General features: G+C 53.2%; 2 protein-coding genes across 2 annotated transcripts in view; both read left to right on the forward strand.

The window, feature by feature from the left end:
• The window catches only part of CLPB (ClpB homolog, mitochondrial AAA ATPase chaperonin), an 81,310-nt gene extending 70,577 nt beyond the window's left edge, over positions 1 to 10,733 (forward strand). Inside the window, 7 exon segments of the mRNA XM_008631675.2 lie at positions 1,263 to 1,307; positions 3,147 to 3,308; positions 5,022 to 5,178; positions 8,044 to 8,117; positions 8,610 to 8,729; positions 9,152 to 9,256; positions 10,028 to 10,733. Coding sequence (XP_008629897.2) covers positions 1,263 to 1,307; positions 3,147 to 3,308; positions 5,022 to 5,178; positions 8,044 to 8,117; positions 8,610 to 8,729; positions 9,152 to 9,256; positions 10,028 to 10,279 — 915 coding nt within the window. The 3' untranslated portion in view covers positions 10,280 to 10,733.
• Positions 10,734 to 13,239: 2,506 nt separating this feature from the next.
• The window catches only part of PHOX2A (paired like homeobox 2a), a 6,461-nt gene continuing 5,635 nt past the window's right edge, over positions 13,240 to 14,065 (forward strand). The window contains exon 1 of the mRNA XM_017731638.1: positions 13,240 to 13,279. Coding sequence (XP_017587127.1) covers positions 13,240 to 13,279 — 40 coding nt within the window. The remainder of the gene's footprint in view (positions 13,280 to 14,065) is intronic.

Here is a 14,065-nt window from a genome sequence, read left to right on the forward strand (position 1 = left end):
ACCAGCTCAGCCATTGGTGCCCCAGTGAGGGATGAGAGGGGGTCATACACCCCACAGGCTCTGATGAGGGGCAGCAATTCACAGGAACTGATGGATTAAGAAAGGAAAACCTGGAACTGTCCCTTTTTCATCTGAAAGATGGAGTCAGTTTTTTCCATCTTGCTCTGCCCTGGGTAGACATTTTAATAATTTTCAGGGAAATTATTGCATGGGAATATTTTTCCCAGAGAACCTGTAGCTGTCACATCCCTGAAAGTGTTCAAAACCAGGTTGAATGGGGCTTGGAGCCACTTGGTCTAGTGGAACGTGTCCCTGCCCATGGCAGGGGGGTGGAACGGGATAGTCCTAAAGGTCCCTTCCAACCCAAACCATTCTCTGATTCCATAATTTTCCCAGGTAACAAATGACAGGACTAGAGGAAACTGCCTCAAGCTGGAGCTAGGGAGGTTTACGTTGGATATTAGGGAAAATCCTGTCTGTTCAGCTCTGGAAAAGGCTGCCCAGAGCAGTGGCGGAGTCCCCATCCCTGAAGAGGTTTAACAGCTGTGTGGATGTGACGCTTGGGGACATGGGTTAGTGGTGGGATTGGCAGTGCTGGGGGAACAGTTTGGCTCTGTTGTCTCAGAGGGCTTTTCCAACCCAAACAGAAAATTCTGTTCTCTAATTCTGAGATCCCATGTAATGGTGTCCATGTGTGTGCCACGTACACATGTCCAGATGAGATGTATTCCCGGACGTATGTCTCCTTCTCTACCATGGACAGTGGTTATGTCCAGCTGACCATGTCCAGGATGATGCTGGGAAGTTAAGGCTTGGCTTTTTCTGCGTCAGCTGGATGATCACTGTAGGTCCTTTCCAACTGAAATATTCCTCTTCCCTCCCCTTCCCTCTCCTTCCCTTATTTTCCTTTCACCTCCAGGATGTGGATTACAGCTCCGTGATCAGGACATTCAGTACCTGCAGTCAATCATCAGCTTTTCATATGCAAAATGGAAACTTGGGTGGAAGCTATAAATTCACTAACACTATTCTCTGTTACAGGTTCAGTTCACTTCAGCCCGGTTCACCTACAAGCCCAGTTCACCTCAGCTTTATGACTTTTGTTGGATTTTTGTGGAGGGGTGTTGCATTCTTGTGATTGATTTCTAAAAAGCTGAACCACAAAAATTTTCAGTTTTAATTAGAAAATTTCACCTCTGTCAGTACCGCTCCAGCTCTGGCAGTGAGCAGATTGATCAAATCTCATCTTAAGTCTCTTGCAGGGTTTCATCAGACTGGACATGTCGGAGTTCCAGGAGAGGCATGAGGTCAGTAAATGGGCTCTGAAAGGGAGCAGCTTCAAATTTAATCCAGAAAAAATGGGCATTTTGGCGTGTCAAGGTGGGAGCACAGCAGAACAGCAGGAGTTGTTCCAAGTTGTGAATTAAATTGCAAGTAAGTTGCCAGAAAGCAACTTTAATTGAGTGTCCTGGTTTAGGCATGGTACTCCCCAGTTTAGTGCTCCCATTCCAAACCACGAGTCACTCACTCACGCCCCACGTCCCCTTGTCCCTCCCCATGGCATCGGGCTGGAGAGGGGAACTGGAAGCTCAAAAGGTAAAGACCATGGGTTGAGATAAGAGCAAGTTACTGGAAACAGAAATGAGATAAGAAAACAAACAAGCAACAATATTAATTACACAAGTATGTAAAAGAGAGAGAGCAATTCACATGCAAAATGCCCACTGACCCAACCCAGCCACACCCTCCAGCTCAGAACCATGTCCTTCTACCACTCTTATTTGACCAAAAGGAACCCGTTCTCCCCAGAAGAGACTCCTTGCCCCTCCTGGCTACTGCAAAAATTAACCCTGTCCTGGCTGGAACCAAGACATTGAGGCAAATTAGGAAGAGAGACCAAGGAACAAGGAAAAGTTTAACAATATGTGTCCAGTGCTGTGGGTTCCCTTGGGGTGGGGTCTGCCCTTGGGGAGAGAGCACCTGAGAAGAGATGGTGGAATCCAGAGGATCTTCTTGTGCATGAGAACCTGCAGCCACATGCTGTTCAGCACCAACCAATGCCCAGGCAGGCACAGCTTACCCCAAGCCCCTTATCCCCAAAACATTGCTAAGTCCAGTGTGGGATCATTGCCTCAGCCTACCTTCCATGGAGGAAAGGGGGAGAATCCAGCAGAAGACAGGACAGTAGTGCCAAGTCCACCCCTGCCATCACAACTCCTGCCCAATTCTGGTGCTACAGGAGGGATGGAGTATCTCACCAGGGTCACCCCTGGAGCTGAGGGGGTCCTAAATCCCTTTGGAGGGCTCTGTCTCCCCAAAAAGCATCAAGGTCCTAGCAATGACAGTGGTAAAACACTGGCACAGGCTGCCCAGAGAAGCTGTGGCTGCCCCATCCTTGGAAGTGTTCAAGGCCAGACTATATGGGGCTTGGAGCAACCTGGTGCAGTGAAAGGTGTCCCTGTGTATGGCAGTAGGGCTGGCACTACGTGGTCCCTTGCAACTCAAACCATTCCATGATTCTGTGATAACAGACTGTGGCTTCAGATGACGCTCAGACATGTAAGATAGATGTAAGGTAGATGTAAGATGCACCAAGCTATATGTCAGAAATTGTCATTTTGCCAAAACATTCCTGTTGTCAGAAATATTATTCTATATAACCTTCTAAATTTCTAAACTTCATTTTAAAAAAACACTGTGTCAAGCAGTGATGACATAGGAAAAGTATTTTACTTGTGGCCTCTTCCCACAAAGGCTACTTGTGGCTTTGATTCTGCACCAGAACCACCTGCCACTCATAATCCTTTGAATCCTTGCTCTTAAAAAGGCTAAAAGGGATGAAAACAAATCTTGGACATCTGGGACAGGTTGCTCAGACCCTGCATAGCAAAGCAGGGCTGGTGCCTTCCCGCCTGTCCATGCTCTGCTGGTTCGAGATCTGGGCAGGGAATTGCTCAATCTTTATTTTGCTTAATTGTTGCTTATTAAGCTGATTTTGGGATACCTGGGGTGCAATAGGTGTCACAAAGAATGTAGAACCTGTTTTGTCAGCAGCAAAGAGCAGCAGTGGCCTGACAAGCTACCAGAAGGGCTTCATTTGCACTGTCCAGGGACCAGCCTTCACCTTTCCTGTTCCTTCCTCCCAGGTGGCAAAATTCATTGGCTCGCCACCCGGCTATGTGGGCCATGAAGAGGGTGGACAGCTCACCAAAAAGCTGAGGCAGTGCCCAAATGCCGTGGTACTCTTTGACGAGGTGGACAAAGCCCACCCTGATGTGCTCACCATCATGCTGCAGCTGTTTGATGAGGTAAATCCACATTTTGGGTTAGAGTCGACACAAGGGACATGCAGAAGGTGACAGTGAGGAGTGAGAGGGATGACAGGTGGAGGAGTCAGGTGATTTGGGTTGGGAGGGACCTTAAAAGCTCATCTAGTCCACCTCTCCTGCCATGGGCAGGGGCACCTTGCACTAGACCAGGTTGCTCCAAGCCCCATCCAACCTGGCCTTGAACACCTCCAGGCATGGGGCAGCCACAGCTTCTCTGGGTAACCTGTGCCAGGGCCTCACCACCCTCAGAGGGAAGAATTTCTTCTTAATATCCCATCTAACCCAGCCCTCTGGCAGTGGGAAGCCATTCCCCCTCATCCTGTCTCTCCAGGCCTTTGTCCAAAGTCACTCTTTAGCTCTCTGGTTGATTTTGAAGGTCCCAGTCTGTCCTCAGAGGCCACCAAACTCCAGGGCAACACGCTGGAAGGTTTTGGAGGGGTTTTTTTTGTTTTTCTTTTAAGGATTAATAACACCATTTTTCTTGCATAGATCATCACAGTAGCAGTTCAATGTGAAATCAATTCCTGTACCAGGCACTTGACAGGGCAATAACCCAAATGTTAATCTCAAGCACCCAACAAGGATTTGTGTCATTGTGCTGGATCTCTGCTGTTGGAGATGGATTGAGGAAAGAAACAGCCTGGGGAGATGCTGCTTTTTTCCTTATTTCCCTCTCTTTTTTATATTATTAATCAAGAGCACTGGTACTTTGGAAAGGTTCCTGGGTTGGTTTGGGGGGCTGAGGGTTGATGCCACTGCAGCAGTGGTGGTGCTGGGCAGCCCTGGTTTGCCAGGTGATCCCACAGGGATGAGGAGCTCTGCTGCTCAGGTCACTCTGTTACAGCCATAACACGGTTATTTGTGGGCTCTGCCCAGCCCAAACCACAGCCACAGGCAGGGTTAGGGTCAAGCCTAGGATTAGCATTAGCATCAGTCCTGAGCTGAACCTGGGGCTTGTGCCAGACCTAAAACCACCACAGGGAGGCAGGCAGAGGGTCAAAGGCTGGGGAGTTACATATGGGCAGCCACACAGTCATGGAATCACTGAGGTTGGAAAAGCCCTCTGAGACCATCAAGTCCAAGCATTCCCCCAGCACTGCCAAGCCCACCACTAAACCTAAATGCCACATTCACACAGCTTTTAAGTCCCTGCAGGGATGGGGACTCCAACACTGCCCTGGGTAGACTGTGCCAAGGCTGGACAACACTTTCAGGGAAGAATTGTTTCCTGATCTCCAACGTATACCTTCCCTGGTGCAACTTGAGCCCGTTTATTCTTGTCCTGTCCCTCCTCCCCTGGGAGGAGACCAAGACTCCCGTACCAGATCCAACCTCCTGTCAGGGAGCTGTAGAGAGCGAGAAGGTCTTCCCTGAACTGCCTTTTCTCCAGGCTGAATGAGGACATGGACTGGCCCAACCCTCCTCCTGGCAAGGCATCTCCCAGCGCTTCCATCAGTTCTGTCCTGGATAGGGCACACTGGGACCATATGCAGGACAAGTTCCTGCCATTCCTGGGAGAGACAAGGACTTCTCCAACCTCATCCTTGCTTCCTTCCACCTCAATCCTTGGGCATCCCTTCAAAATTAAATCCACTCTGGGGAAAAACGGGACCCATGTTCTTTTTCCTGGTGTTTTGGCCATGTCCTCCAGCACTTGCTGACACGGCTGGTGTCATCTTGCTGTTGTTGCAGGGCAGGCTGACAGATGGGAAGGGGAAGACCATTGACTGCAAGGATGCCATCTTCATCATGACTTCCAATGTGGCCAGTGAGGAGATTGCACAGCATGCACTGCAGCTCCGGCAAGAAGCCATGGAGATGAGCAAGAAAAGGATCGCAGAAAACTTAGGTACTGGAGTTTCAATCTTCAAATCCCTAAAGAATCTCCCTCCTTCCTAACACAACTTTGTTTGATACCAGCTCAGCCATCCCTCGGCAGGGGGCACACCCAGACCCTTCAGTCCCCTCTCCACTGGTCCTAAACTGGTCCACATGACTTGGGAATGCTCCTCTGCCAGGAAGTCATGAAATCCAAGAAGGCTTTGGGTTGGAAGGGACCTAAAAGCCCACCCAGTTCCAACCCCCTGCCACAGGCCAGGACACCTTCCACTAGACCAGGTTGCTCCAAGCCCCATCCAACCTGGCATGAAACAAGAAGTGAGTACAAGATGAGAAAGGCTGAGAGGTTGGACAGAGCCTCAAAGACACAATCTCCCTCTGAAGGATGCAGTGTCAAATAATGAGGATTTCAGAGGAGGTGGATTGAAACTGGATAGTCTTTATGGTCCCTTTCAACCCAAACTCTTCTGGGATTCCATGATTCTCTTTATCAAATCCCCCTTTTCTTTAGGGACCCTTCTAAATGCTTTCTGCAAAAGACTGTGGCTGGTTCAGGTGCTCAAAGAGGAAAAGTTTTGTTTCCGCTCAGTCCTTCCCAAAAGGACTGAGCTTAATGAATTTTACTTCCCCATGGAATGGGAGCCCTGGCCTCACATACCAGGCTGCTGGAGAAAAATTTCCCAAAATGTGAATTTGGTAATAAAAGGGGAATGAGGAGAGCAAGGGCAGTCTCTGATATTGGAAATTAACAACTTGATGTGCAACCTCCAGTGCCTTTGCTGGTAACTCTGAGGATGGACAGATGAAAAGTGATGCTAGCACCAGGGACTGTCCCTTTTAGACAGTGTTTGTCACATGGAGCAGAGGGAAAGCCTGTTTCCATCAGGTGCTGCTGTGCCTGGATAACCAGGCAGCCATGGGCAGTGACTGCATCCCTTCTTTTCTCATCAATCTTAAAAAACTTACTTTGGGGTTTTTAAGATCTTTTTATGGTCTTAATTGTCTGGACATCACATCTTTCTCAAGGTATCCAGCAGCCTGTGCCATCTCAGATACACCATATTCCTTCATCAGCTCCATAGGAGTAGGAAAAAACATTGGATTTTGGCATCAAATCTGTTTTCCTGCTTCTTTCTCCCTGTCTCTTCCTTTTACTTTGGAGAAGTGGCCGTCGACGCTGACTTAATTCAGAATCTTTAAACTTCTATCAGGCTGGGTAAAGGACAAAACACATCGTCAACTGAACTTTCCAGAATAACATTTGAAAATGCCAAACGTTTCCCTGCTCAATGAGGAGAGCATTGAATTTTAATTTCTGGGACAGTACAGCTGCAGCAGGAGAGGAGCGGGGGAGGGCATTTGGGCACAGCAGCTGCCCTCAACTGCGTTTAGAGGAGCTCCTGCCCATTTCCTGACTCTCAGTGTGGAGATGCCACGGCAGGAGGTCACTAAAGCGCCTGGCAGGCAGATAAATGGGAAAAAAAAGGGAAAATTCCCCAGTGGGCTCTGCATCCACCAGTGGCAGCAGCAGGTATTACATGTGGGAAGTGGGAATGCTGGTAGCAGTGCTGGCTCCTCTGCCTTTCCAGCTCTCCTCTGCCAAAACACTGGGACAGACCTACTGGCATCCCTGCCCGTGAGAGAGGGGTTGGAACTGGATCAGGTGATTCCAGAGCACCCTGCACCACTTCGGGCATTAGGGGGAACCTCCTCACTGCCTACAACTGCCTGAACAGAGGATGTAGCCAGGTGGGCATCAGTCTCTTCTCCCAGGTAAAAAGTGACAGGACAAGAGGAAACAGTCTCAGTTTATGCCAGGAGAGGTTTAGGTTGGATATTGGGAAACTTTATTCCCCAATAGGTTTGTTCAGCCTTGGCACAGGCTTCCCTGGGCAGTGGTGGAGTTCCCATCCCTGGAGGGATTTAAAAGATGTGTGGATGTGGAATGTGGGGACATGGTTTAGTGGTGGGCTTGGCAGTGCTGGGGAAATGCTTGGACTTGATGGTCTCAGAGGGCTTTTCCAACCTAAACCACCTATGCAGTGGAGCCTGAGAACCCCTTCTGCCACTGCTGGTGAGGGGCAGCAATCTTCATCTGGGCTGCATAGCTGGGATAGGCTCCCAGCACCCAACATGGGTCTGTGTCCCCTCCCTTGCCCTGCATGCTGGGATCCAATCCAGAGCACAGGAATCTATCTTGCTGTGAGCACCCTGGTGTCAAACAGCACATGGAGGCGAATGGGTGCAGAATGGGTGAAGCTGTGGGAAGAACTGGGATGATGAAGACAAAGAGGAATGTGGCACTGGGAGGAAGATGGGTGATGCTGCAGCCAAGCATCCAGAGGGGCTGGGAGCCAGGATTCAAGAGCAGCCAGACCCTGGCTCCATCTGCAGTCAGCAGAGGGAAATAGACTGCAGCCAGAGCAGTGCCGCAGGCACCCTGAACATGAGAGTGGTGTTTGCGGGAGAGACCATAGACTCTTCCAGTGCTCACAGCCCCAGAGGGCCAGTGTGCTCTGTGTGTCAGGTCACTGGCAGCTGTGGAGCCCAACTTGGCACCTCAGCTGCCCAAAACCTCTGGGAGCAGCTCCTGTGGGCACAGAGCAGGGAGCAGAGGCAGAGCCAGGGCTCTTTGGCCATTCAAGGGAGCCACATCAGCATAGGATGTTCCCCTGGAGCACCACAGGACACCCAGAACTGCTGTCCACAATGCCAAGTGCAGGGACACCACACTGCCAAAGCAAACTGCTGACACATGTGGAGGTCCCAGGTCTGTCCTGCAGTACCCCCCAGACCCTTCCTTGCCCTCAGCTCTAGCTTGTGAAGCCATTGTCCCACTGTCCCTACTGACACCTGCCATCCACCTCTCTTCCAGAGGACGTCCAGATGGCTGACAAGATCACCATTTCCAAGCAGTTCAAGGAAAAGGTTATTCGCCCTATCTTGAAGGTATGGACAGTGTTTTCATGGCTGATGTTTTAGGTGTCCTGAGCTTTGGTTCCAGACTCCTTCCCTGTGTTTCTCTCCCAGCTATGAGAGAAGGGATGTAACCCCACTAAAAATGTTGGAGGGACCTTTCAGCAAGGTCAGAGCCCAGCAGAAATAAAGCACAGCTTCTTTACTCTTGGAGTGGAGCCACGATGCATGGTGGGAAGGGGACACAGGACAGGAAGCGCTGCAGTGCAATTTGGGGGCTCTCTGCTCTCACAAGGTCAGGAAAACCTGACTGCAGTGACATTGCTGTGACCTTCAGTTTCTTTAAGATGTTTCTGAAGCACCTCTGGGTGCTGTCCAGCTCCATGGCATGGGGTTGGATGGCTGCTGGGAGCTGTGGGAGGTGGGACAATCCTTGGGGAGCTCCTTCTGCAATGCCACTCTCACTGCTGTTCCCATCGGGGTCACCATCCCTTTCCCTGCTGACCTCCTCCCTTGTCCCTGCAGGCTCACTTCAGACGGGACGAATTCCTGGGCAGGATCAATGAAATTGTCTATTTTCTCCCTTTTTGCCACTCAGAGCTCATCCAGCTGGTCAACAAGGAGCTCAATTTTTGGGCCAAAAAGGTAAAAAAACATCAAGGGCTTTAGAGGGGACTTCTCAGAATAACTCTGTAAGAAATCCCTGGCGCAGCATCTATCCTTGGGTAGACACAATGATGTGTATCTTTACTATCATCATACAAGCTGTTGGACTTGGGGTGCTGGGGAGAATCAGGACCTCTGGGAGCAGCAGAGATGGTTCCTCTTGGACTGGAGCTCCAGGCCACCTTCAGAGATGTCATTTGTCTAATTGGTCTTTGCATGTCTGAGCTCTCTGGGGGCTAGATGGGATTTTGGGGTCCTTTTGTTGTGGTGGAACTGGCCTGGTGGAGCTCAGCCCTTCTCAGCACTGCAGTGCAGCATCCTCGCTGCTCAAGGAGAAGGGTGCCAGGCTTGCTGCGGGGCATCCATAATTCTTCCTCCTCTTCCTTCCCTCCCCCCGGCAGGCCAAGGCAAGGCACAACATCACACTGCTGTGGGACAGGGAGGTCATGGACGTGCTGGCTGATGGCTACAACCTTCACTATGGTGCCCGCTCCATCAAACACGAGGTGAAGGCAAGAGGGAAGTTGGGGTGAAGTTCATGTTGTCACCTCCAGCCCCACTGCCCACGGAGAGCCAGGACTGGAAAGGCATCAAAAGAGAGATGGAGTCACTGGAGCAAATTCAGAGGATGTCATGGAGATGCTCTGGGGGCTCTAGCCCCTCTGCTCTGGAGACAGGCTTGGAGAGCTGGGGGGTGTTAAAACTGGACAAGAGAAGGCTCCAGGGAGACTTTAGAGCTTCCAGTGCCTAAAAGGGCTCCAAGAGAGCTGGAGAGGGACTTTGGACAAGGGCCTGGAGTAATAGGTTAAGGGGGGATGGCTTCAAACTGCAAGAGGGCAGGGTTAGGTGGGATATTGGGAAGAAATTGTTGTCTGTGAGGGTGGTGAGGCTCTGACACAGATTTCCCAGAGAAGCTGTGGCTGTGCCATCCCTGGAAGTGTTCAAGGCCAGGCTGGACAGGGCTTGGAGCAAACAGGTCTAGTGGAAGGTGTCTCTGCCCATGGCAGGGGGTATGAAATGTTAACAAACTTTAAAAAGTCCTTTTCAACCCAAACCCTTCTGGGATTTCATGACTGTGGGTCTGACCCTCCTCGTCTCTGGAGAGATGTCAGTGGTCTGGGGGAGGAAGTGTCACACCCACACTCCAGAGACAGGGCATAAGTGGGATGAAGAGAAGGTTGCATGATTCTGCACTACCTGAGGGTGGGAAGGAGCTGGCCATCTGCATGGGAGGTTTTCCACAGGGTTTTCCTGTCAGGATCTGGTCTGTCCCTCAGGTGGAGCGGCGTGTGGTGAACCAGCTGGCAGCTGCCTATGAACAGGACCTGCTGCCACGGGGCTGCACCCTCAGGATCACCGTGGAGGATTCGGACAAGCAGCTGCTGAAAACCACAGAGGGGTCTTCCTCCAGCACAGGAAAATCCAAGGTGCCGACCCTGCGGCTGGAGATTGTAGAGAAGGACAGCAAGGCCCGAAAACTGGAGATCCAGGCACCGCTGAACCCCGAAAACATCACTTACTTCTTGTAGGTGGCACTGGGCGCTCACAGTGGCAATGAAATACCCCAAGAGCTGGAGTGAGCAGTGTCAGAGAGGGCAGAGCTGCAATCCTGCCACCTCTGGGCATGGACACAGGCACAGGCACGGACACAGATATGGGCAGGAGCTGCCCCGGGGTGGGCATGAAGGGCTCTGGGGGTGCAGCTGCGGGTGACAAGGTGCCCTGGTGCCATTCAGGGATGGGTCAGTGGAGGTCCTGGGGTTTCACAGGGTGTTGGAGTTTTTTAAGGAGGGGGGAAGCAAATTGTGGACCATGCAGGAGCTGGGATGAATCTGTCATTCCCATGGGAGGGGGCTTGCTGGGATAGCTGGGCTGGCAAGGTGGGGGATGGGAACTGAGTGTGAGTATAAAAGCCACCAGGCACGCACTTGCTCTGTATTGTCCCTGTTTCTTTATGGCAATAAACATGCTTTGCGCATCCAACCCTTTGTGTCCCCAGAAGGAGCGGCCGTTGGGACCACCATCCTCATCTTAGGGCACTCCCAGGTCTCCTGCTCGTCACCAGGAGCCAGGAATGTCACCAAGAGTGGGGAACACCACTGGGAGCTGGGACCCACTGTCACATCTCCCCAGCCCAGCCAGGCAACATCCTGGTGCAAACCCCTCACTGAACCTTTTTCTCATGACCACCTTCCAGGAAATATTTAATATCTCAGGTGGAACTGAGCTGTCCAAGTTGTCTCCATGGGGACATGGAGGCTGTGGCCCCCCCATGGGGGCTCCTTCAGGGAGCTGCTCATGGTGGAATAGGAGACATGGTCACTAATGGGGCCACCCCAGCCATGGGTTTCAAAGAGGAGAACATGAAATACATATGGAAATCAAGCCCCCTCAGGATTAATTAGCTCTGAATCACTGTCCCTTGGGATGCAGCCAGGATCCTCATCCCACTGTTCCCTCCTACCCCGATGTCCTCATTGGCATTTGGTTCTGGTGCTGGTTCTTGTCTTCCAGGGATACAAGGAAGTGTGGTGAGGGATGCCTTGAACCCCCTTCCTATCCCAGTAGCTTTTTTCTGGCTTAATGCTGGGGCCTGGAGCAGGATCCCATCCCTGGAGGGTTTGGGAGTGTCACCAGGCTCCGCTGGAGCCTCCCAAGGTCAGATTCACTTCCACAGGTGCACACAGGTGCACGTGGGTGTGCAGCTCTGAGCACAGCTGTTTGCTGGGGCGTGCCCTCACTGTGTGCTCAGGTGTGCAGGGGGCTACAGGTGTGCCCTGCCGTGCCATGCCGTGCTGGGTCACGTCACACCGTGCTGTGCCATCACACTGTGCCACGTCATGCTGTGCCAGGTCACACTCATGCCAAGTCACATCATCCTGTTCCATGCCATGGCATTCCATTCCACACTGTGCCACGCTCTACCATGCCATGTCACACTGTGCCAAGCTGTGCCAGCCCCATGGATCGTAGCTCCGCACGCAAGAGCCAGGACCACATGGGCCCTCCTCAACCCTTAGAGGTCGCTTTCTTGGTGCCAACACAGGTAAATGGGCTTCCACTGCCAGGAAGAGTGCCTGGGAGAACGGGATCTGGAGGAAGGACCACTGGGCTGTGCCAGACACATTCAATTCCCAGCATCAGAACCCCATGCTGGCTCCTGATCCAGTCAGGAGGGTGCAGAGGGTGCCGCCAGTGGGGGCTCAGGACACCCTGGAGCACCCCATCTTTGTCCCCAGGAACAGTGTGGCAGTGGACAGAGGCCTCCGGCACCATTGGGAGCAGCTGTGGGGCTGGGGGACCCACCAGGACCCCCTGACACATAACCTGGGGGACTCCATGGGGCGATGAAGGCTGGAGAGTGTGGGAGATGGAGGGATGATGAGGTGGGTGCTGTCATTCCAACCAAGCTGGGGCTAGAGCTGGGGGAATCTGGAGTGTGACCAGAGGGGATACTGCAGAGGGTACATCAGAGAGGGTGCCATCGGCATGGGATCCATTGGAGGGGTTCCATCAGAGGGGGTCCACCCATCAGAAGGGTCCCACTCGAGGAGTCCCATTGGAAGGAGTCTCCCATCAGACAGGGGTCCCATCAGAACGGTCCCTTTGGAGCAGTCCTATCAGAGGGCATCCCATTGGAGAGGGTCCTATCATCTCCCCCCACCAGCTCTGGAGTGACCCCAACCCACCCAGGCACATGGACATAGCTCCAAGCCCACAGGCAGCCCCCAGCACACAGAGGGATGGAGTGACAGGGGTCCCTGTCCCCATCTCCCCCACTGTGCCCAGCCCTCCCCGCTGTCCCATTTTGGGGGCAGGGGGCGTCAGCCTTCACCCCCTTCCCCAAAAAAACCCACACACCGGCAGGTCCCCCCCCCACCCACATCCCACGGGAGCCGCGGGGATGCAGGACAGTTCCCTGGCCGTACCCCTCGTCCCACTCCCCTCCGCGTTCCCCTCCCTCTGCTCTCCCCCCTGCATCTCTCTCCTCCTCCTCGCCCTCCCGGCTCCCCCCGGCTCTGGGTAGCACCAGCAGCTCCTTGCGTGGCAGATTGCTGCCTAATTAGTTTAGAGGGAAAACTTAATTGAATTAACTTTTCACAGCTCCAGCAGCCCGACAGTGGGGCCTCGCTCCGCGCCAGCCCCACGCCCTGATCGAATTAACTTGTTTAGCAACCTGTCCGCTCGGCCGCGCAGCTGGGGTGGGCGCGGGGGGGGAGGCACCACCAGCACCCACCGGGGGCTCGGGCGGGGGAGCGGAGACAGAGATGACCAGCCAGGGGCGGGGGGGGCTGTTCCCAGGGAACGGAGTCCAGGAGAGAGCAGGACCCTTTGTGGCTTGAGACGTGGGGCAGAATGCGGGATGGGCATGGGGCAGGCCATAGGGCAGGACAGATGGCAGGGCACGGGCCAAGAGACACGGCAGGACATGGGGCAAGATGTGGGGCAGGACACAAGACAGGATATGGGATAAAACACAGGGCAAGACATGGGGCAGGATGCACAGCAGAAAATGGGGAAGGACACAGGTTAGGACAGGAGATGGGACAGAATATAGGGTAGAAGGTGGGACAGGGTGCGGAGTTGGATAAAGGGCAGGACATGGGGCAGGACAGGTTCGAACCGATCCCACAGGACGCAGCCAGAGTTCGTTCTTCCCCCGCCCCCCCGGCCTCCTGGGGGGCCCAAAGCCCTTCATTGGACACAATTAGATTTCTAAATCCTCTTTGGTGAAAGTGTTTGTCTTGAAAATGTCCCAAATCCCGCCAAATCCTCCCCAAATCCTCCCGCATCCCCCCTCCCCGCATCCCCCTCTGGTGCCGCTGAAAGGGGCAAAAGCCTTTTCCTTGGTCCCTGCAGGGGGCTGGGGGGATGGGGTGCTTTGAAATTCATCCGGGCTGAAAATTGGGGAGTGGGATTGCAAAGGCCAGAGCCCCTCTAGGAGAGAGGGGTGGGACTGAGTACCCCTCCAAAGCCTCCTGCTCTCCCCATGCACGCGGGGACAGTGGAGGACACCCAGGGATGGGGTCTGGTGGCGTTGCTGCCCTCCTGCCCCTGGGATGCTCAGTCCCAGAGGCATAGCATGGCGACAGGGATGGAGATAGGGATCCGGATGGAGATGCATGTGGGATGGAATGACATGGGATGGGGACAGAGACGGGACTGGGATGGGGACAGGGACAGGACTGGGATGGGATGGGGATGGGGATGGGAATGGGGATGGGGATAGGATGGTGATGGCGTTGGGGACAGGGATGAAACAGACGGATGGGGACACGGGGGGAAGGTCCGAGCGCTGGTCCCAGAGCGGGCCT

The sequence above is a fragment of the Corvus brachyrhynchos genome, unplaced genomic scaffold (genome assembly GCF_000691975.1).
Source record: "Corvus brachyrhynchos isolate BGI_N302 unplaced genomic scaffold, ASM69197v1 scaffold3, whole genome shotgun sequence".
NCBI classification, from domain to species: Eukaryota; Metazoa; Chordata; class Aves; order Passeriformes; family Corvidae; genus Corvus; species Corvus brachyrhynchos.